Source organism: Petromyzon marinus, chromosome 69 (assembly GCF_048934315.1).
Source record: "Petromyzon marinus isolate PM22_M1 ecotype Great Lakes invasive population chromosome 69, UKy_Petmar_22M1.pri1.0, whole genome shotgun sequence".
NCBI classification, from domain to species: domain Eukaryota; kingdom Metazoa; phylum Chordata; class Hyperoartia; order Petromyzontiformes; family Petromyzontidae; genus Petromyzon; species Petromyzon marinus.
In genome coordinates this window covers 8,090,506-8,112,234 of record NC_133735.1, presented here as the reverse complement: position 1 = coordinate 8,112,234, position 21,729 = coordinate 8,090,506, and the positions used below count along the sequence as shown (strand labels likewise).

The 21,729-nt window shown below is 48.8% G+C and overlaps 1 protein-coding gene across 1 annotated transcript in view; it reads right to left on the bottom strand.

Moving 5' to 3' along the window:
• Positions 1-21,729, bottom strand: part of LOC142906707 (uncharacterized) — a 70,009-nt gene that overhangs the window by 21,055 nt on the left and 27,225 nt on the right. Inside the window, exons 6-9 of the mRNA XM_076055063.1 lie at positions 21,618-21,662; positions 17,716-17,753; positions 12,636-12,772; positions 9,706-9,874 (exon numbers count right to left, since the gene is read on the bottom strand). Of these exons, the coding sequence (XP_075911178.1) occupies positions 9,706-9,874; positions 12,636-12,772; positions 17,716-17,753; positions 21,618-21,662 (389 nt within the window). The remainder of the gene's footprint in view (positions 1-9,705; positions 9,875-12,635; positions 12,773-17,715; positions 17,754-21,617; positions 21,663-21,729) is intronic.

Genomic DNA, 21,729 nt, shown 5'->3' with positions numbered 1-21,729 from the left:
TACTGTGTTAACCGTGTTAATGAGAGTGTAGTGTGTTAATGAGAGTGTACTGTGTTAACCGTGTTAATGAGAGTGTACTGTGTTAACCGTGTTAATGAGAGTGTACCGTGTTAACCGTGTTAACGAGTGTACTGTGTTAACGAGAGTGTACCGTGTTAACTGTGTTAACGAGAGTGTACTGTGTTAACGAGAGTGTACCGTGTTAACGAGAGTGGACCGTGTTAACGAGAGTGTACTGTGTTAACCGTGTTAATGAGAGTATACCGTGTTAACGAGAGATACGTAGAGACCCACGGAGACCCATAGAGACCCACACAGAGATACATAGAGACCCATAGAGATCCATAGAGACCCATAGAGATCCATAGAGACCCATAGAGACCCATAGAGACCCACACAGAGATAGAGACCCATTGGGATCCATAGAGACCCATAGAGACCCATAGAGACCCACATAGAGATACGTAGAGACCCATAGAGACCCACACAGAGATACGTAGAGACCCATAGAGATCCATAGAGACCCACACAGAGATGTATAGAGACCCACACAGAGATACGTAGAGACCCACACAGAGATCCATAGAGACCCACACAGAGATACGTAGAGACCCGTAGAGACCCATAGAGACCCATAGAGACCCACACAGAGATACGTAGAGACCCACACAGAGATCCATAGAGACCCACACAGAGATACGTAGAGACCCATAGAGACCCACACAGAGATACGTCGAGACCCATAGAAATCCATAGAGACCCACACAGAGATACGTAGAGACCCATAGAGACCCACACAGAGATACGTCGAGACCCATAGAAATCCATAGAGACCCACACAGAGACCCATAGAGACCCATAGAGATACACACAGAGATACGTACAGACCCACAGAGAGATCCATAGAGACCCACACAGAGACCCATAGAGACCCACACAGAGATCCGTAGAGACCCACAGACTCAACTAAAACTAAACTTTTGTTTCCACCCTTTGGCTCTTCAAATAAGAGTCACTAAAAGTTTGTACAAAGTAAATTAAATTAAAAATCGCGAAGGTTTCAATAGCAACGCAAGCAGTCACCATCAGGTGAGAAACACGTTTCACATTAAACTTTTGATCTTATACTCTTTGGTTCCTCCCCCCCCCACCCCCCCCCCCCGGTAAAGTCACGGAGGTAAAATAAAATGAAGTTAAATCGCGACGTTTCGGGAGGCAACCCATCTGCAGGTGGAACAGTCACAGCAGAATATCTGTATCATGTCAAGAGCTCTTAGACTGCCCTAGAGGAGTTGTACAACCCCTAGCTGCCGCTGCTATTCAGTCAGTGGCCTCTTGGTGTTTGGTGTTATAATTTATTTACGTGGTTTAATGTTAAAAAAAATTCGGTCACAGTCCCTATGATCACTGTCACGTTGCATTAATGGCTTTTATTTGTTGGTGATTTCGAAAACGTTTTTTTGGGGGGGTTTTTTGGCCATGTTTTTGTTTATTGTCGTACGGAGTTAGACTGATGGCCTTAATCTTAGTTCCGATTTAAAGCTTTCGTGAACTGCAAGGATTCATCTTCTTTGGTTCTTTCGGTAAAGTCACCACCACCACGTAGAATGAGAATAAAATAATAAATTGATAAAGTAAAATAACGCGATAAAAATTCTCACGACGTTTCGGCCACAACACAAGCGGCCTTCATCAGGTGAAGGGACGAGACTGTCTGGAGGACAGCGCTGGAGCGAACAAAGCCAAGCTCAGACCGCGACCTTTAAGCTGTGTGAGAAGAAACAAAGTGCCTTGACAAAGGAATTAGCATAAAAATTAGCATTGAAATAGCTGAGTGATTAGCTTGTGACTGGTCACAGAAATGGCTATGTTAAAGTCAAAGCATACACATCCACAGAGGCACCGCTTGACAAAGGAATTAGCATAGAATTTAGCATTGAAATAGCTGAGTGATTAGCTTGTGACTGGTCACAGAAATGGCTATGTTAAAGTCAAAGCATACACATTCACAGAGGCACCTAGTACAAATCAAACAGGAGAATTTAGCATTGAAATAACTGAGTGATTAGCTTGTGACTGGTCACAGAAATGGCTATATTAAAGTCAAAGCATACACATCCACAGAGGCACCGCTTGACAAAGGAATTAGCATAGAATTTAGCATTGAAATAGCTGAGTGATTAGCTTGTGACTGGTCACAGAAATGGCTATGTTAAAGTCAAAGCATACACATTCACAGAGGCACCTAGTACAAATCAAACAGGAGAATTTAGCATTGAAATAACTGAGTGATTAGCTTGTGACTGGTCACAGAAATGGCTATATTAAAGTCAAAGCATACACATCCACAGAGGCACCGCTTGACAAAGGAATTAGCATAGAATTTAGCATTGAAATAGCTGAGTGATTAGCTTGTGACTGGTCACAGAAATGGCTATGTTAAAGTCAAAGCATACACATCCACAGAGGCACCCCTTGACAAAGGAATTAGCATAGAATTTAGCATTGAAATAGCTGAGTGATTAGCTTGTGACTGGTCACAGAAATGGCTATGTTAAAGTCAAAGCATACACATTCACAGAGGCACCTAGTACAAATCAAACAGGAGAATTTAGCATTGAAATAACTGAGTGATTAGCTTGTGACTGGTCACAGAAATGGCTATATTAAAGTCAAAGCATACACATCCACAGAGGCACCGCTTGACAAAGGAATTAGCATAGAATTTAGCATTGAAATAGCTGAGTGATTAGCTTGTGACTGGTCACAGAAATGGCTATGTTAAAGTCAAAGCATACACATCCACAGAGGCACCCCTTGACAAAGGAATTAGCATAGAATTTAGCATTGAAATAGCTGAGTGATTGGCTTGTGACTGGTCACAGAAATGGCTATGTTAAAGTCAAAGCATACACATCCACAGAGGCACCTAGTACAAATCAAACAGGAGAATTTAGCATTGAAATAGCTGAGTGATTAGCTTGTGACTGGTCGCAGAAATGGGTATGTTAAAGTCAAAGCCTACACGTTTACAGAGGCACCTAGTACAAATCAAACAGGATAATTTAGCATTGAAATAACTGAGTGATTAGCTTGTGTCTGGTCACAGAAATGGCTATGTTAAAGTCAAAGCATACACATCCACAGAGGCACCCCTTGACAAAGGAATTAGCATAGAATTTAGCATTGAAATAGCTGAGTGATTAGCTTGTGACTGGTCACAGAAATGGCTATGTTAAAGTCAAAGCATACACATCCACAGAGGCACCTAGTACAAATCAAACAGGAGAATTTGGCATTGAAATAACTGAGTGATTAGCTTGTGTCTGGTTACAGAAATGGCTATGTTAAAGTCAAAGCATACACATCCACAGAGGCACCCCTTGACAAAGGAATTAGCATAGAATTTAGCATTGAAATAGCTGAGTGATTAGCTTGTGACTGGTCACAGAAATGGCTATGTTAAAGTCAAAGCATACACATCCACAGAGGCACCGCTTGACAAAGGAATTAGCATAGAATTTAGCATTGAAATAGCTGAGTGATTGGCTTGTGACTGGTCGCAGAAATGGCTATGTTAAAGTCAAAGCATACACATTCACAGAGGCACCTAGTACAAATCAAACAGGAGAATTTAGCATTGAAATAACTGAGTGATTAGCTTGTGACTGGTCACAGAAATGGCTATGTTAAAGTCAAAGCATACACATCCACAGAGGCACCCCTTGATAAAGGAATTAGCATAGAATTTAGCATTGAAATAGCTGAGTGATTAGCTTGTGACTGGTCACAGAAATGGCTATGTTAAAGTCAAAGCATACACATCCACAGAGGCACCGCTTGACAAAGGAATTAGCATAGAATTTAGCATTGAAATAGCTGAGTGATTAGCTTGTGACTGGTCACAGAAATGGCTATGTTAAAGTCAAAGCATACACATTCACAGAGGCACCTAGTACAAATCAAACAGGAGAATTTAGCATTGAAATAACTGAGTGATTAGCTTGTGACTGGTCACAGAAATGGCTATATTAAAGTCAAAGCATACACATCCACAGAGGCACCGCTTGACAAAGGAATTAGCATAGAATTTAGCATTGAAATAGCTGAGTGATTAGCTTGTGACTGGTCACAGAAATGGCTATGTTAAAGTCAAAGCATACACATCCACAGAGGCACCCCTTGACAAAGGAATTAGCATAGAATTTAGCATTGAAATAGCTGAGTGATTGGCTTGTGACTGGTCACAGAAATGGCTATGTTAAAGTCAAAGCATACACATCCACAGAGGCACCTAGTACAAATCAAACAGGAGAATTTAGCATTGAAATAGCTGAGTGATTAGCTTGTGACTGGTCGCAGAAATGGGTATGTTAAAGTCAAAGCCTACACGTTTACAGAGGCACCTAGTACAAATCAAACAGGATAATTTAGCATTGAAATAACTGAGTGATTAGCTTGTGTCTGGTCACAGAAATGGCTATGTTAAAGTCAAAGCATACACATCCACAGAGGCACCCCTTGACAAAGGAATTAGCATAGAATTTAGCATTGAAATAGCTGAGTGATTAGCTTGTGACTGGTCACAGAAATGGCTATGTTAAAGTCAAAGCATACACATTCACAGAGGCACCTAGTACAAATCAAACAGGAGAATTTAGCATTGAAATAACTGAGTGATTAGCTTGTGACTGGTCACAGAAATGGCTATCTTAAAGTCAAAGCATACACATCCACAGAGGCACCCCTTGACAAAGGAATTAGCATAGAATTTAGCATTGAAATAGCTGAGTGATTGGCTTGTGACTGGTCACAGAAATGGCTATGTTAAAGTCAAAGCATACACATCCACAGAGACACCTAGTACAAATCAAACAGGAAAATTTAGCATTGAAATAACTGAGTGATTAGCTTGTGACTGGTCACAGAAATGGCTATGTTAAAGTCAAAGCACACACATCCACAGAGGCACCTAGTACAAATCAAACAGGAGAATTTAGCATTGAAATAACTGAGTGATTAGCTTGTGACTGGTCACAGAAATGGCTATGTTAAAGTCAAAGCATACACATCCACAGAGGCACCCCTTGACAAAGGAATTAGCATAGAATTTAGCATTGAAATAACTGAGTGATTAGCTTGTGACTGGTCACAGAAATGGCTACGTTAAAGTCAAAGCCTACACATCCACAGAGGCACCCCTTGACAAAGGAATTAGCATAGCATTTGGCATTGAAATAGCTGAGTGATTAGCTTGTGAATGGTCACAGAAATGGCTATGTTAAATTCAAAGCCTACACATCTACAGAGGCACCCCTTGACAAAGGAATTAGCATAGAATTTAGCATTGAAATAGCTGAGTGATTAGCTTGTGACTGGTCACAGAACTGGCTATGTTAAAGTCAAAGCATACACATCCACAGAGGCACCTAGTACAAATCAAACAGGATAATTTAGCATTGAAATAACTGAGTGATTAGCTTGTGACTGGTCGCAGAAATGGCTATGTTAAAGTCAAAGCATACACATACACAGAGGCACCTAGTACAAATCAAACAGGAGAATTTAGCATTAAAATAGCTGAGTGATTAGCTTGTGACTGGTCGCAGAAATGGCTATGTTAAAGTCAAAGCATACACATCCACAGAGGCACCCCTTGACAAAGGAATTAGCATAGAATTTAGCATTGAAATAGCTGAGTGATTGGCTTGTGACTGGTCACAGAAATGGCTATGTTAAAGTCAAAGTATACACATCCACAGAGGCACCTAGTACAAATCAAACAGGAGAATTGAGCATTGAAATAGCTGAGTGATTAGCTTGTGACTGGTCGCAGAAATGGCTATGTTAAAGTCAAAGCATACACATCCACAGAGGCACCTAGTACAAATCAAACAGGAGAATTTAGCATTGAAATAACTGAGTGATTAGCTTGTGACTGGTCACAGAAATGGCTATGTTAAAGTCAAAGCATACACATCCACAGAGGCACCCCTTGACAAAGGAATTAGCATAGAATTTAGCATTGAAATAGCTGAGTGATTGGCTTGTGACTGGTCACAGAAATGGCTATATTAAAGTCAAAGCATACACATCCACAGAGGCACCTAGTACAAATCAAACAGGAGAATTTAGCATTGAAATAGCTGAGTGATTAGCTTGTGACTGGTCACAGAAATAGCTATGTTAAAGTCAAAGCATACACATCCACAGAGGCACCTAGTACAAATCAAACAGCATAATTTAGCATTGAAATAGCTGAGTGATTGGCTTGTGACTGGTCACAGAAATGGCTACGTTAAAGTCAAAGCATACACATCCACAGAGGCACCAGGTACAAATCAAAGTGTGTTGGGGCCAAGAGTGAAGGACCGGTGAAGAAGGCAGGCCGGCTAGACAGACCCCCGGGACTTGCCTGGTGCGGCCCCCCCAGAGCCTCAGAGCCGGAGCCCTTTGAAGGGCCGGTCTGGTTGGTGGGGTGTCCCGTGACCCGTGCTTAGACCCAAGGGCCGGGTCAGGTGGCCTCCCCTCTAGCGCCTGCAGCTTGGAGGAACTGGGAGCGAAGGAGTTAGGCTGTTGGCCTAGACGGTGTCCCAGCGTGTGTACGGGTGAAGGGGACGTTAGCCGCTTCCAGGGCAAACCCCTTGTGTTAAGCCTGAAGAGACAGCGCCGCCGCTACTCCACCGTCTCTCCGCGTCCCGTGGCACGCCGCCGCGGAATCTCGCAGCGACGCTCTGAACGCGTCACCGTCACCGTCACCGAATCTTACAGCGACACTCTGAACGCGTCACCGTCACCGTCACCGTCATCGTCACCGTCACCGTGCGGAATCTTACAGCGACACTCTGAACGCGTCACCGTCACCGTCACCGGGGAATCTTACAGCGACGCTCTGAACGCGTCACCGTCACCGTCACTGTCACCGTCACCGCGCGGAATCTCACAGCGACGCTCTCAACGCGTCACCGTCACCGTCACCGCGCGGAATCTCACAGCGACGCTCTGAACGCGTCACCGTCACCGTCACCGGGGAATCTCACAGCGACACTCTGAACGCGTCACCGTCACCGGGGAATCTCACAGCGACACTCTGAACGCGTCACTGTCACCGCGGGGAATCTTGCAGCGACACTCTGAACGCGTCACCGTCACCGTCACCGGGGAATCTTAAAGCGACACTCTCAACGCGTCACCGTCACCGTCACCGTGCAGAATCTTACAGCGACACTCTGAACGCGTCACCGTCACCGTCACCGCACGGAATCTCACAGCGACACTCTGAACGCGTCACCGTCACCGTCACCGCGGGGAATCTTACAGCGACACTCTGAACGCGTCACCGTCACCGTCACCGTCACCGGGGAATCTCACAGCGACACTCTGAACGCGTCACTGTCACCGCGGGGAATCTTGCAGCGACACTCTGAACGCGTCACCGTCACCGTCACCGGGGAATCTTGCAGCGACACTCTGAACGCGTCACCGTCACCGGGGAATCTTAAAGCGACACTCTCAACGCGTCACCGTCACCGTCACCGGGGAATCTTGCAGCGACACTCTCAACGCGTCACCGTCACCGTCACCGGGGAATCTTAAAGCGACACTCTCAACGCGTCACCGTCACCGTCACCGTGCAGAATCTTACAGCGACACTCTGAACGCGTCACCGTTTACCGTCACCGTGTGGAATCTCACAGCGACACTCTGAACGCGTCACCGTCACTGCGGGGAATCTTACAGCGACACTCTGAACGCGTCACCATCACCGTCACCGTCACCGAATCTTACAGCGACACTCTGAATGCGTCACCGTCACCGTGAGGAATCTCACAGCGACACTCTGAACGTGTCACCGTCACCGAATCTCACAGCGACACTCTGAATGCGTCACCGTCACCGTGCGGAATCTCACAGCGACACTCGGAATGTGTCACCGTCACCGAATCTTACAGCGACACTCTGAATGCGTCACCGTCACCGAATCTTACAGCGACACTCTGAATGCGTCACCGTCACCGAATCTTACAGCGACACTCTCAACGCGCGTGGCGACGTCCATTCTAATTGTGGAGGGGAACAAAAAACCGGAGGAGCCGTAGAAAAAAATCCACGCAGTGACCACCACGGGAAGTCACCACAGGAAGTCACCACAACACAGGAAGTCACCACAGGAAGTCACCACAGGAAGTCACCACAGGAAGTCACCACAGGAAGTCCCCACGCCACAGGAAGTCACCACAGGAAGTCACCACAGGAAGTCCCCACGCCACAGGAAGTCACCACAGGAAGTCACCACAGGAAGTCACCACAGGAAGTCACCACAGGAAGTCACCACAGGAAGTCACCACAGGAAGTCCCCACAGGAAGTCACCACAGGAAGTCACCACAGGAAGTCACCACAGGAAGTCACCACAGGAAGTCACCACAGGAAGTCACCACAGGAAGTCACCACAGGAAGTCACCACAGGAAGTCACCACAGGAAGTCACCACACCACAGGAAGTCACCACAGGAAGTCCCCACAGGAAGTCACCACAGGAAGTCACCACAGGAAGTCACCACAGGAAGTCACCACAGGAAGTCACCACAGGAAGTCACCACAGGAAGTCACCACACCACAGGAAGCCAAGGCCAACCGCAGGCGGGACTCGAAACGCAACAAGTCTAGGTAGGGGCAAACCTGGGAAAGCATTCGGGAGTAGCGGCAACATCGTCAATAGCCGGCTAACATCACCACCACCACCACCACACGCCTCGCCCATCGCATTAGGGGGGCGAGTTAATTAAACGTTTGACCAAAAAATAATAACGGGGCTCATGTTTACAGTCGATAATTTTGTGTAGCCCGCGAATGGCGTTGTATGAATATCCCAAATGGACCTTGGCGGAAAAAAGTTTGCCCTGCCCCTGCCTGTAGAGGCCAACCCCTCTTTTTCTCCCCACCTGATGACGAACGCCTGTGTTGCGATCGAAACGTCGTAGCTTCTTGTACATAAAATAAAGACAAATTTTTTCGACCTATCCACGTGAATTTACCGAATAGACCCCAAAGATTATGAATGGGAAGAGAGAGACACGCAGACTCCAAATCTACAGCAGCAGCAGCAGCAGGCGTCAGGGGTTGGGATCGAACCCACGACTTCCTGCGTACCAGGCGAGGTAGTCAACATCTCATAGCCACCCATTGGCAGGCATCGTGTGGGGTTGAGATCGAACCCACGACTTCCTGCGTACCACGCGAGGTAGTCAACATCTCATAGCCACCCATTCGCAGGCATCGTCAGGGGTCTGGATCGAACCCACGACCTCCTGCGTACCAGGCGAGGTAGTCAACATCTCATAGCCACCCATTGGCAGGCATCGTCAGGGGTCGGGATCGAACCCACGACCTCCTGCGTACCAGGCGAGGTAGTCAACATCTCATAGCCACCCATTGGCAGGCATCGTCAGGGGTCGGGATCGAACCCACGACCTCCTGTGTACCAGGCGAGGTAGTCAACATCTCCTAGCCACCCCCTGGCAGGCATCGTCAGGGGTTGAGATCGAACCCACGACCTCCTGCGTACCAGGCGAGGTAGTCAACATCTCATAGCCACCCATTGGCAGGCATCATCAGGGGTCTGGATCTAACCCACGACCTCCTGCGTACCAGGCGAGGTAGTCAACATCTCATAGCCGCAGCGACGCCCAAAACGTCGAAACTCACCGGCCAGGCTGTCGAGAATCATTTGCTGGCTGCGAGGGATCGCGAGGGTAGTGGACGTTACGACGTCATCGTCGTTGGCGTCGTCGGTGACGTCATCGATGACGTCGTTGACGCCGTCGATGACGTCATCGTCGTTGACGTCGTCGATGACGTCATCGTTGTTGACGCCCTGCGAAGGGACACGGACGTCTCGGTGTACTGGGCCCGGCAAACCGGTCGCGACGTCGCACGGACAAATCGTTTAACTAATAAAAGTACCGGGTAATAATAATAATAGGGGTTTTCCCCCTTCTTCCTGGCAGCAAAACTGAAACCTTCTTACAAGGATTCATCTTGTTGCGTTAACCACAATACCTGCAGTCAAAATGCCAACAAAAACACACACACCATGATAATAATAATAATATATGTGGCATTGCCCTTGAAACTGATTGGTCCACACCAAGGGACGGCTTTCTCTTGAGGCTCGTCCCCTATTGGTGCTCGACCACGTGACGCCAAAAGACGTCACACAGCTCAAAGACAATGCCGCTGTCAAAGTAATGAGGGCTCGGGGTGAGCATCTACATCATTAGACCTCCTTTGTCAGTACCAAAATAGTATCATAATAATAATAGGGGTTTTTCCACTTTTTCATTAGACCTCGATTTGGTGATTTCGTGACTGCAGTAATTAATCTTTGTTTTTTTTTCGGTAAAGTCACGTAATTCTATTGTTTCTTATTTCTACGTGACTTTACCGGAAAAAAAAAACAAACAAAGATCATTAGACCTCCTTTGCCAGTACCAAAATAGTATCATCATAATAATAAAAATAATAAAAAGGGTTACCCCACTTTTTTTCGTAAAAAGGTTCCAGTTTTGTTTGCCGGAAAAAAAGGGGGGAAAACCCCCCCCCACTACTATTATTATTATTATTATTACGATCATATTATTTTGGTACTGGCAAAAGGAGGTCTAATGAAACGGCACAGGGTGTTTCCAAAAAACGATGGACCCGATTTGAAAGCGGTGCGCATCTCGCGACGGCAACGTTTCCACGGCCGCGCTGAAAGTTACGGGCGGGCCTCGAGGCCAGGGGCGGAGCGCGAAGATTTTCAGCCCGGGGCGACATTCAACAAATGTTAACTTCAAGAATGGATTCAGCGAGAGTCAGGCTGCTGAACCAGACGCCACCGGTTGGCGGACACGCGCTCTGACAACGGCGGTTGGCACGCAGTCCGCCAGACCGAGTGTCGTACACTCGCACGCGGAACGTCGCCCCTGTCACCTACCCCCCCCCCCCGCCCCCCGGCTCCGCCCCCCGGCTCCGCCCCTGCTCGAGACGACCGCTGAACTCGTCCCAGACGCCTCTCGAAAGCGTGATTCCCTTTATCGAGGTCATCCGGATTCGGTCGCTAACCGGTGGCACAAAAAACGCCGCGGGTCTTTGACGAATCGCAGGGTGTGGTGATGTCCGTGGGCGGCGATCGTGGGGGCCAAGGGTGTAGCGCCAAGCCTTCGGGTCCCGTGGCGACCTGTCCCAACGTTGAGGCGGTGGCGTCTTGCCGATGACCGAGGCTAGGGGCCGTTTGCGCGCTGGGAGAGGCGTCTTGCGGTAATCGTTTGGAACTCTGAGCCCCGCCCTCTCCGTGCCCCGCCCTCTCCGTGCCCCGCCCTCTCCGTGCCCCGCCCCCTCCGTGCCCCGCCCCCTCCGTGCCCCGCCCCCTCCGTGCCCCGCCCCCTCCGTGCCCCGCCCCCTCCGTGCCCCGCCGCCTCCGTGCCCCGCCCTCTCTGTGCCCCGCCCCCTCCGTGCCCCGCCCTCTCCGTGCCCCGCCCCCTCCGTGCCCCGCCCTCTCTGCGCCAAGCCCTCTCCGTGCCCCGCCTTCTCCGTGCCCCGCCCTCTCCGTGCCCCGCCCCCTCCGTGCCCCACCCTCTCCGTGCCCCGCCCCCTCCGTGCCCCGCCCTCTCTGTGCCCCGCCCTCTCTATGCCCCGCCCTCTCAAGCGGTAAGAGTTTAATTCATGGGCGGTTGGTGGTTGCAGAGATTTAGAGATTTCAAATCGGGGGGTCAATATCTGTTTTCAAACACCCTGGACATTTCGTTGTTTTTATTTTCACCAGGCAAGGAGACCCCCCACCGCCCATTGAGCTGCTACGAAGCTCCCTTTGACAGAAGCGTCATGGGCCATTGCAAATGGGAGCAGCTCGATGTTCGTGGCTTATCATCAACATCATCAACATCATCATCAACATCATCATCACCATCATCAGACAGACATACAGACACACAGACGGATGGACGGACAGACAAACAGACACACAGACACACAGACGGATGGACGGACAGACACACAGACGGATGGACGGACAGACGGACAGACACACAGACGGATGGCCGGACAGACACACGCACAGATGGATATACGCATGGACAGACGGGCAGATAGACAGATGGACCGACAGATAGACGGACAGATAGACGGACAGATAGACGGACACCTGGCTGGTTTTCCGTAGGGTTGGAGTGACATGACGGATGCACGGACGGATGAAGAGAGGGACAGAGCGAGGGGCAGACGGGTCGACGGAGGGACAAACGGAGGGACAGACGGACGGACGGACAGATGGAGGGACAGACAGACGGACAGATGGAGGGACAAACAGACGGACGGACGGACAGACGGACGGAAAGACGGACGGAAAGACGGACGGAGGGACGGACGGACGGACAGACGGACGGAAATACGGACGGGCAGACGGACGGAGGGATGGAGGGACAGACGGATGGACGGACAGACAGATGGAGGGACAGACGGACGGACGGACGGACAGACGGACGGAAAGACGGACGGACGGAGGGATAGACGGATGGAGGGATGGAGGGACAGACGGACGGACGGACACGGTGACTGCACCAAGCGCTGTCGACCTCGCTTGACGGAGAGGGCACCTCAAGTGCAGCGCGCTCCACCGCCTCCGCTCCTCCTCTTGCCGCTCCACCTCCTCCTCCACCTCCTCCTCCAGCTCCTCCTCCACCAACTACTCCACCAACTACTCCACCACCTTCGTTGCTGGGGCCTGCACCTCCTGCAGCAGCAGCAGCAGCAGCAGCAGGAGAATTATTCCGATCGGTTAGGACTAGCGGTGGAATGAGACCAGAGATCGTCGTCATCATCGTCATTGTCGTCGTCATCATCATCGTCATCGTCGTCGTCGTCGTCGTCGTCATCATCGTCATCATCGTCATCACCGTCATCGTCGTCGTCGTCGTCGTCATCGTCGTCATCATCATCGTCGTCATCATCGTCATCATCGTCATCGTCGTCATCGTCGTCATCATCGTCATTGTCGTCGTCATCATCATCGTCGTCATCGTCGTCATCATCGTCATCATCGTCATCGTCGTCGTCATCGTCGTCATCGTCGTCATCATCGTCATTGTCGTCGTCATCATCATCGTCGTCATCGTCGTCATCATCGTCATCATCGTCATCGTCGTCGTCATCATCGTCGTCATCGTCGTCATCGTCGTCATCATCGTCATTGTCGTCGTCATCATCATCGTCGTCATCGTCGTCATCATCGTCATCATCGTCATCGTCGTCATCATCGTCATCATCGTCGTCGTCATCGTCGTCATCGTCGTCATCATCGTCGTCGTCATCGTCATCGTCGTCATCATCATCGTCGTCGTCATCATCGTCATCATCATCGTCGTCGTCGTCATCATCGTCGTGGTCATCATCGTCATCATCATCGTCGTCATCGTCGTCATCATCGTCATCATCATCGTCGTCATCGTCATCATCATCGTCGTCATCGTCATCGTCGTCATCGTCGTCATCATCGTCGTGGTCATCATCGTCATCATCGTCGTCATCGTCATCATCGTCGTCGTCGTCATCGCGATCCACCGGTAGTTCCCTAGTAGGCGTCTTGTCGTGCAAATGCGTGTGTGTGTGTGTGTGTACGTGTGTGTACGTGTGTGTGTACGTGTGTGTACGTCGTGTGTGTACGTCGTGTGTGTGTACGTGTGTGTACGTGTGTGTGTACGTGTGTGTGTGTGTACGTGTGTGTGTGTACGTGTGTGTGTACGTGTGTGTACGTGTGTGTGTACGTGTGTGTACGTGTGTGTGTACGTGTGTGTACGTGTGTGTGTACGTGTGTGTACGTGTGTGTGTACGTGTGTGTGTGTGTACGTGTGTGTGTGTGTGTACGTGTGTGTGTGTACGTGTGTGTGTACGTGTGTGTGTGTACGTGTGTGTACGTGTGTGTACGTGTGTGTGTACGTGTGTGTGTGTACGTGTGTGTGTGTACGTGTGTGTACGTGTGTGTGTGTACGTGTGTGTACGTGTGTGTGTGTACGTGTGTGTGTGTGTACGTGTGTGTGTGTACGTGTGTGTACGTGTGTGTGTGTGTACGTGTGTGTGTGTGTGTACATGTGTGTGTACGTGTGTGTGTGTACGTGTGTGTGTGTACGTGTGTGTGTGTACGTGTGTGTGTACGTGTGTGTGTGTACGTGTGTGTACGTGTGTGTGTACGTGTGTGTGTACGTGTGTACGTGTGTGTGTGTACGTGTGTGTGTACGTGTACGTGTGTGTGTACGTGTGTGTGTGTGTACGTGTGTGTGAGTACGTGTGTGTGTACGTGTGTGTGTACGTGTGTGTGTGTACGTGTGTGTGTGTGTACGTGTGTGTGTGTGTACGTGTGTGTGTACGTGTGTACGTGTTTGTACGTGTGTGTGTGTACGTGTGTGTACGTGTGTGTGTACGTGTGTGTGTGTACGTGTGTGTGTACGTGTGTGTACGTGTGTGTATGTGTACGTGTGTGTATGTGTACGTGTGTGTATGTGTACGTGTGTGTATGTGTGTGTGTGTACGTGTGTGTGTATGTGTACGTGTGTGTGTACGTGTGTGTACGTGTGTGTGTACGTGTGTGTGTGTGTACGTGTGTGTGTGTGTAGGTGTGTGTGTACGTGTGTGTGTACGTGTGTGTGTGTACGTGTGTGTGTGTACGTGTGTGTGTGTGTACGTGTGTGTGTGTACGTGTGTGTGTGTACGTATACGTGTGTGTGTACGTGTGTGTGTACGTGTGTGTGTGTACGTGTGTGTGTACGTGTGTACGTGTGTGTGTGTGTACGTGTGTGTGTGTGCGTGCGTGTGCGTGTGTGCGTGTGTGCACGTGCGTGCAGGCGTGCGTGCGTGTGTGTGCGTGTGTGTACGTGTGCGTGCCGTGCCGTGTCATGTCGTCAAGCCATTATCTCTGTGTCAGGTCTTCCTCTCTCTCGCTCCGGTTCCTTCAATTTCTCCATCCTACGTACTACGACTACTACAGAGAGTGTCAGTTTCCTTCTCATCACCGCCTGCCTGCATCATCAGGCAGCAGAGACCCATAGACTCACACAGCAGAGACCCACAGACTCGCACAGCAGAGACCCACAGACTCACACAGCAGAGACCCATAGACTCACACAGCAGAGACCCATAGACTCACACAGCAGAGACCCATAGACTCACACAGCAGAAACCCATGTGATGCTCTGGTCCACGCAGAATGGCTCGTACTTATGAACGAGTGAGGTTCCGCAGGTCTGTTCACGAGTCCATTTGTTCCTAAGTCCCAACTTTAGTCCTGGCGATTCCAAACACGGTGTACGGCGTGTATACTAAAGACGGGGAATGGCGTGAAAAGGTGTATAATCTCCTGTAGACGTAGATGCCACAGGTTAATCGTGTTCTGCAGACGTAGATGCCACTGGTTCTTCACGTTCTGCAGATGTAGATGCCACTGGTTATTCACATTCTGCAGATGTAGATGCCACTGGTTCTTCACGTTCTGCAGATGTAGATGCCACTGGTTCTTCACGTTCTGCAGATGTAGATGCCACTGGTTCTTCATATTCTGCAAATGTAGATGCCACTGGTTCTTCATATTCTGCAAATGTAGATGCCACTGGTTCTTCACGTTCTGCAGATGTAGATGCCACTGGTTCTTCACGTTATGCAGATGTAGATGCCACTGGTTCTTCACGTTCTGCAGATGTAGATGCCACTGGTTCTTCACGTTCTGCAGATGTAGATGCCGCTGGTTTTTCATGTTCTGCAGATGTAGATGCCACTGGTTATTCACATTCTGCAGATGTAGATGCCACTGGTTCTTCACGTTCTGCAGATGTAGATGCCGCTGGTTCTTCATGTTCTGCAGATGTAGATGCCACTGGTTCTTCACGTTCTGCAGATGTAGATGCCACTGGTTCTTCACGTTCTGCAGATGTAGATGCCACTGGTTCTTCATATTCTGCAAATGTAGATGCCACTGGTTATTCACATTCTGCAGATGTAGATGCCACTGGTTCTTCACGTTCTGCAGATGTAGATGCCACTGGTTCTTCACGTTCTGCAGATGTAGATGCCACTGGTTCTTCACGTTCTGCAGATTTAGATGCCACTGGTTCTTCATGTTCTGCAGATGTAGATGCCACTGGTTCTTCACGTTCTACAGACGTAGATGCCACTGGTTCTTCACGTTATGCAGATGTAGATGCCACTGGTTCTTCACGTTCTGCAGATGTAGATGCCACTGGTTCTTCACGTTCTGCCGATGTAGATGCCACTGGTTCTTCACGTTCTGCAGATGTAGATGCCACTGGTTCTTCACGTTCTGTAGATGTAGATGCCACTGGTTCTTCACGTTCTGCAGATGTAGATGCCACTGGTTCTTCACGTTCTGCAGATGTAGATGCCACTGGTTCTTCACGTTCCGCAGACGTAGATGCCACTGGTTCTTCACGTTCTGCAGATGTAGATGCCACTGGTTCTTCACGTTCTGCAGCTGTAGATACCACTGGTTCTTCACGTTCTGCAGATGTAGATGCCACTGATTCTTCACGTTCTGCAGATGTAGATGCCACTGGTTATTCACGTTCTGCAGATGTAGATGCCACTGGTTCTCCATCTTCTGTAGATGTAGATGCCACTGGTTCTTCACGTTCTGCAGATGTAGATGCCACTGGTTCTTCATATTCTGCAGATGTAGATGCCACTGGTTCTTCACGTTCTGCAGCTGTAGATGCCACTGGTTCTTCATATTCTGCAAATGTAGATGCCACTGGTTCTTCACGTTCTGTAGATGTAGATGCCACTGGTTCTTCACGTTCTGCAGATGTAGATGCCACTGGTTATTCACGTTCTGCAGATGTAGATGCCACTGGTTCTTCACGTTCTACAGATGTAGATGCCACTGGTTCTTCATCTTCTGCAGATGTAGATGCCACTGGTTCTTCACGTTCTGCAGATGTAGATGCCACAGGTTATTCGTGTTCTGCAGATGTAGATGCCACTAGTTCTTCACGTTCTGCAGATGTAGATGCTGCTGGTTCTTCACGTTCTGCAGATGTAGATGCTGCTGGTTCTTCACGTTCTGCCGATGTAGATGCAACTGGCTCTTCACGTTCTGTAGATGCCACTGGTTCTTCACGTTCTGGAGATGTAGATGCCACTGGTTATTCACGTTCTGTAGATGTGGATGCCACTGGTTCTTCACGTTCTGCAGATATAGATGCCACTGGTTCTTCACGTTCTGCAGATGTAGATGCCACTGGTTCTCCATCTTCTGTAGATGTAGATGCCACTGGTTCTTCACGTTCTGCAGACGTAGATGCCACTGGTTATTCACGTTCTGTAGATGTGGATGCCACTGGTTCTCCATCTTCTGTAGATGTAGATGCCACTGGTTCTTCACGTTCTGCAGATGTAGATGTCACTGGTTCTTCACGTTCTGCAGACGTAGATGCCGCTGGTTCTTCAAGTTCTACAGACGTAGATGCCAAAGGTCCTACATCTTGCAGAGCGTGAAGAACCGGCGTGGGGCACGTACTTGGCCTGCTCTCCTCCACGTTGGCCAAACGCGTCGCGCGAGCTGGGAGAAACGCGAGGTGTAGTCCCCCGGGTAACACAGCTGCGCCGACGCTCTCAAACACCAGCTCGAGGTTGTGGGGTGGCGGGGGCGGGGTTGACACGCACGCCGCTCACCTGAACCGGAGACGCGGGACTTGGGGCCAAAGCGTTCACTGCCAGCGACACGCGGAACACAGGACGAGAATCTCGATTTGTCCTGGGACAAACCTGAGCTCATTTTTGCTTTCTTCATCAAGGTGGAAGGCGGTGATGGCACGATGGTAATAGAGCAAAGTGCAGAATCGCTGAAACGCAGCTGCACGTGAAGCTACTAATTTGATTGGCTCTTCTCGGTCCTATCGGTAAAGTCACGTAGAATGAGATGATGAAACAATGAAACAAAACGAGGCAATTAAATTTTCAGCGAGAATGTTATTGTCTCGTTTTGTTTTATTGTTTTAAAATTAATTTTTAAATTCTCAGCGAGATTTTTATTGTCTCGTTTTGTTTTATTGTTTTACTCTACGCGGTGGTGACTTTACCGAAAGAACCAACAAGGTGAATCCTTGCATTATGAGACCTCCGTTGCCAGTAACAAGATATAGTAATAGGTTTTACCCTTTTGACTGGCGCAAAAACTGACACCTTTATTCAAGGCATCGTGTTTGCAATAACCACAACACAAGCAGTCAAAATGCAAACAAAAAAGAGAACTCTGATAATAATATTGGCACTGTCCTTGAATTTGATTGGTCCACACCCGACACGGCTTTTCTTAGAGCCTAGTCTCCATTGGTGTTGGACCAGAAGACGCCAAAAGGCGTACAACTCGGGGTGAGCATTTACATTATGAGACCTCCTTTGTCAGTAACAAGATATAGAAATAGGTTTTACCCTTTTGACTGGCACAAAAACTGACACCTTTATTCAAGGCATTATGTTTGCAATAACCACAACACAAGCAGTCAAAATGCAAACAAAAGAGACAACTCTGATAATGATGATGGCACTGTCCTTGAATTTGATTGGTCCACACCCGAGACGGCTTTTCTTAGAGCCCTTTGTCTCTCCACTGGTGTTGGACCAGATGACGCCAAAAGGCGTACAACTCAAAAACAGCGCACCATCAGGGTATTGAGAGTTCAGTGTAAATGCTCACCCCGAGCCCTCAATACTCTGATGGTGCGCTGTTTTTGAGTTGTACGCCTTTTGGCGTCTTCTGGTCCAACACCAGTGGAGAGACTAAAGGGCTCTAAGAAAAGCCGTCTCGGGTGTGGACCAATCAAATTCAAGGACAGTGCCAATATCATTATTATCAGAGTTGTCTCTTTTTGTTTGCATTTTGACTGCTTGTGTTGTGGCTATTGCAAACACGATGCCCTTGAATAAAGGTGTCAGTTTTTGTGCCAGTCAAAAAGGGTAAAACCTATTACCGTATGAATCCTTGCAGTCGCGAAAGCTTTAAATCGAAATCTACTTTTGGCCGCGAGGCTCATCCAGCACCGGATATGATGGCTAAGAGAGACGTCTTTTTTTTAATATTCAATTAAATCTTTTTTTTTACAGGCGTTTTTATTTAACTCACTGTGTCTGTTGTTGCCGTTGCATCCTCAAATCTTGCAATTCAAATTTGAACCCACTTCCCGATGTGGTATCGACTGCAAACTTGGTATACTCATGTCATACTGATGACGATACTATATATTATAGCATTAAAAAATAAACATTTTAAACAATTAAATTCTAGATTTGAAGCTTTCGTGACTGCAAGGATTCATACTCTTTGTTTTTTTTTAATTCGGTAAAGTCACGCAGGTAAAATAAAAGTAAAATAAAACGATTAAATCACGACGTTTCGGAGGCAACACAAGCTTCCGTCTTCAGGTGGAACAGTCACGGCAAGATCGCTGCATCATAGACTCACACAGAGGGCCATAGACTCATCACACAGCAGAGACCCATAGACTCACACAGACCCATAGACTCATCACACAGCAGAGACCCATAGACTCATCACACAGAGACCCATAGACTCACACAGCAGAGACCCATAGACTCATCACACAGAGACCCATAGACTCACACAGCAGACACTGATAGACTCACACAGCAAAGGCCCATAGACTCACACACAGAGACCCATAGACTCGCACAGCAGAGATCCATAGACTCACACAGAGACCCATAGACTCATCACACAGCAGAGACCCATAGACTCACACAGAGACCCATAGACTCATCACACAGCAGAGACCCATAGACTCACACAGCAGACACTCATAGACTCACACAGCAGAGACCCATAGACTCATACAGCAGAGACCAATAGACTCAAACAGCAGAGACCCATAGACTCACACAGCAGAGACCCATAGACTCACACAGCAGGGACCCATAGACTCACACAGCAGAGACCCATAGACTCACACAGCAGAGACCCATAGACTCACACAGAGACCCATAGACTCACACAGCAGAGAACCGTAGACTCACACAGCAGACACCCATAGACTCACACAGCAGAGACCCATAGACTCACACATCAGAGACACAGACTCACACAGCAGACACTGATAGACTCACACAGCAAAGACCCATAGACTCACACACAGAGACCCATAGACTCGCACAGCAGAGATCCATAGACTCACACAGAGACCCATAGACTCATCACACAGCAGAGACCCATAGACTCACACAGAGACCCATAGACTCATCACACAGCAGAGACCCATAGACTCACACAGCAGACACTCATAGACTCACACAGCAGAGACCCATAGACTCATACAGCAGAGACCAATAGACTCAAACAGCAGAGACCCATAGACTCACACAGCAGAGACCCATAGACTCACACAGCAGGGACCCATAGACTCACACAGCAGAGACCCATAGACTCACACAGCAGACACTCATAGACTCACACAGAGAACCATAGACTCACACAGCAGAGACCCATAGACTCACACAGCAGAGACCCATAGACTCACACAGAGACCCATAGACTCACACAGCAGAGAACCGTAGACTCACACAGCAGACACCCATAGACTCACACAGCAGAGACCCATAGACTCACACATCAGAGACACAGACTCACACAGCAGAGACCCATAGACTCACACAGCAGAGACCCATAGACTCACACAGCAGACCCACAGACTCACACAGCAGAGACCCATAGACTCACACAGCAGAGACCCATAGACTCACACAGCAGAGACCCATAGACTCACACAGACACCCATAGACTCACACAGCAGAGACCCATAGACTCACACATCAGAGGCCCATAGACTCACACAGAGACCCAAAGACTCACACAGCAGAGAACCGTAGACTCACAAAGCAGACACCCATAGACTCACACAGCAGAGACCCATAGACTCACACATCAGAGACACAGACTCACACAGCAGACCCACAGACTCACACAGCAGAGACCCATAGACTCACACAGCAGAGACCCATAGACTCACACAGAGACCCATAGACTTACACAGCAGAGACCCATAGACTCACACAGCAGAGACCCATAGACTCACACAGCAGAGACCCATAGACTCACACAGCAGAGACCCATAGACTCACACAGCAGAGAGCCATAGACTCACCACACAGAAACCCAGACTCACCACACAGATACCCATAGACTCGCCACACAGAGACCCATAGACTCACCACACAGAGACCCATAGACTCGCCACACAGAGACCCATAGACTCGCCACACAGAGATACATAGACACACCACACAGAAACCCATAGACTCACCACACAGAGACAGAATCATCACACAGAGACCCATAGACTCACCACACCGAGACCCATAGACTCACCACACCGAGACCCATAGACTCACCACACCGAGACCCATAGACTCACCACACCGAGACCCATAGACTCAGCACACAGAGACCCATAGACTCACATACGCGTCTGTGAAACATCGTGCTCGTTACAACATTCCACCGTTAGCATCATTATAATATTAATTAATTAGTGAATTAATTTATGTGCCTCATTCTCACCCACCTCCACATTTGCTTTATCCTTGTCCGGGTGCAATTCAAATGCATGCTGCAATTAGACAGAGAGAGAGAGACACGCACACATCAACCTGAACATACCCGTCAAGTCTGGGACT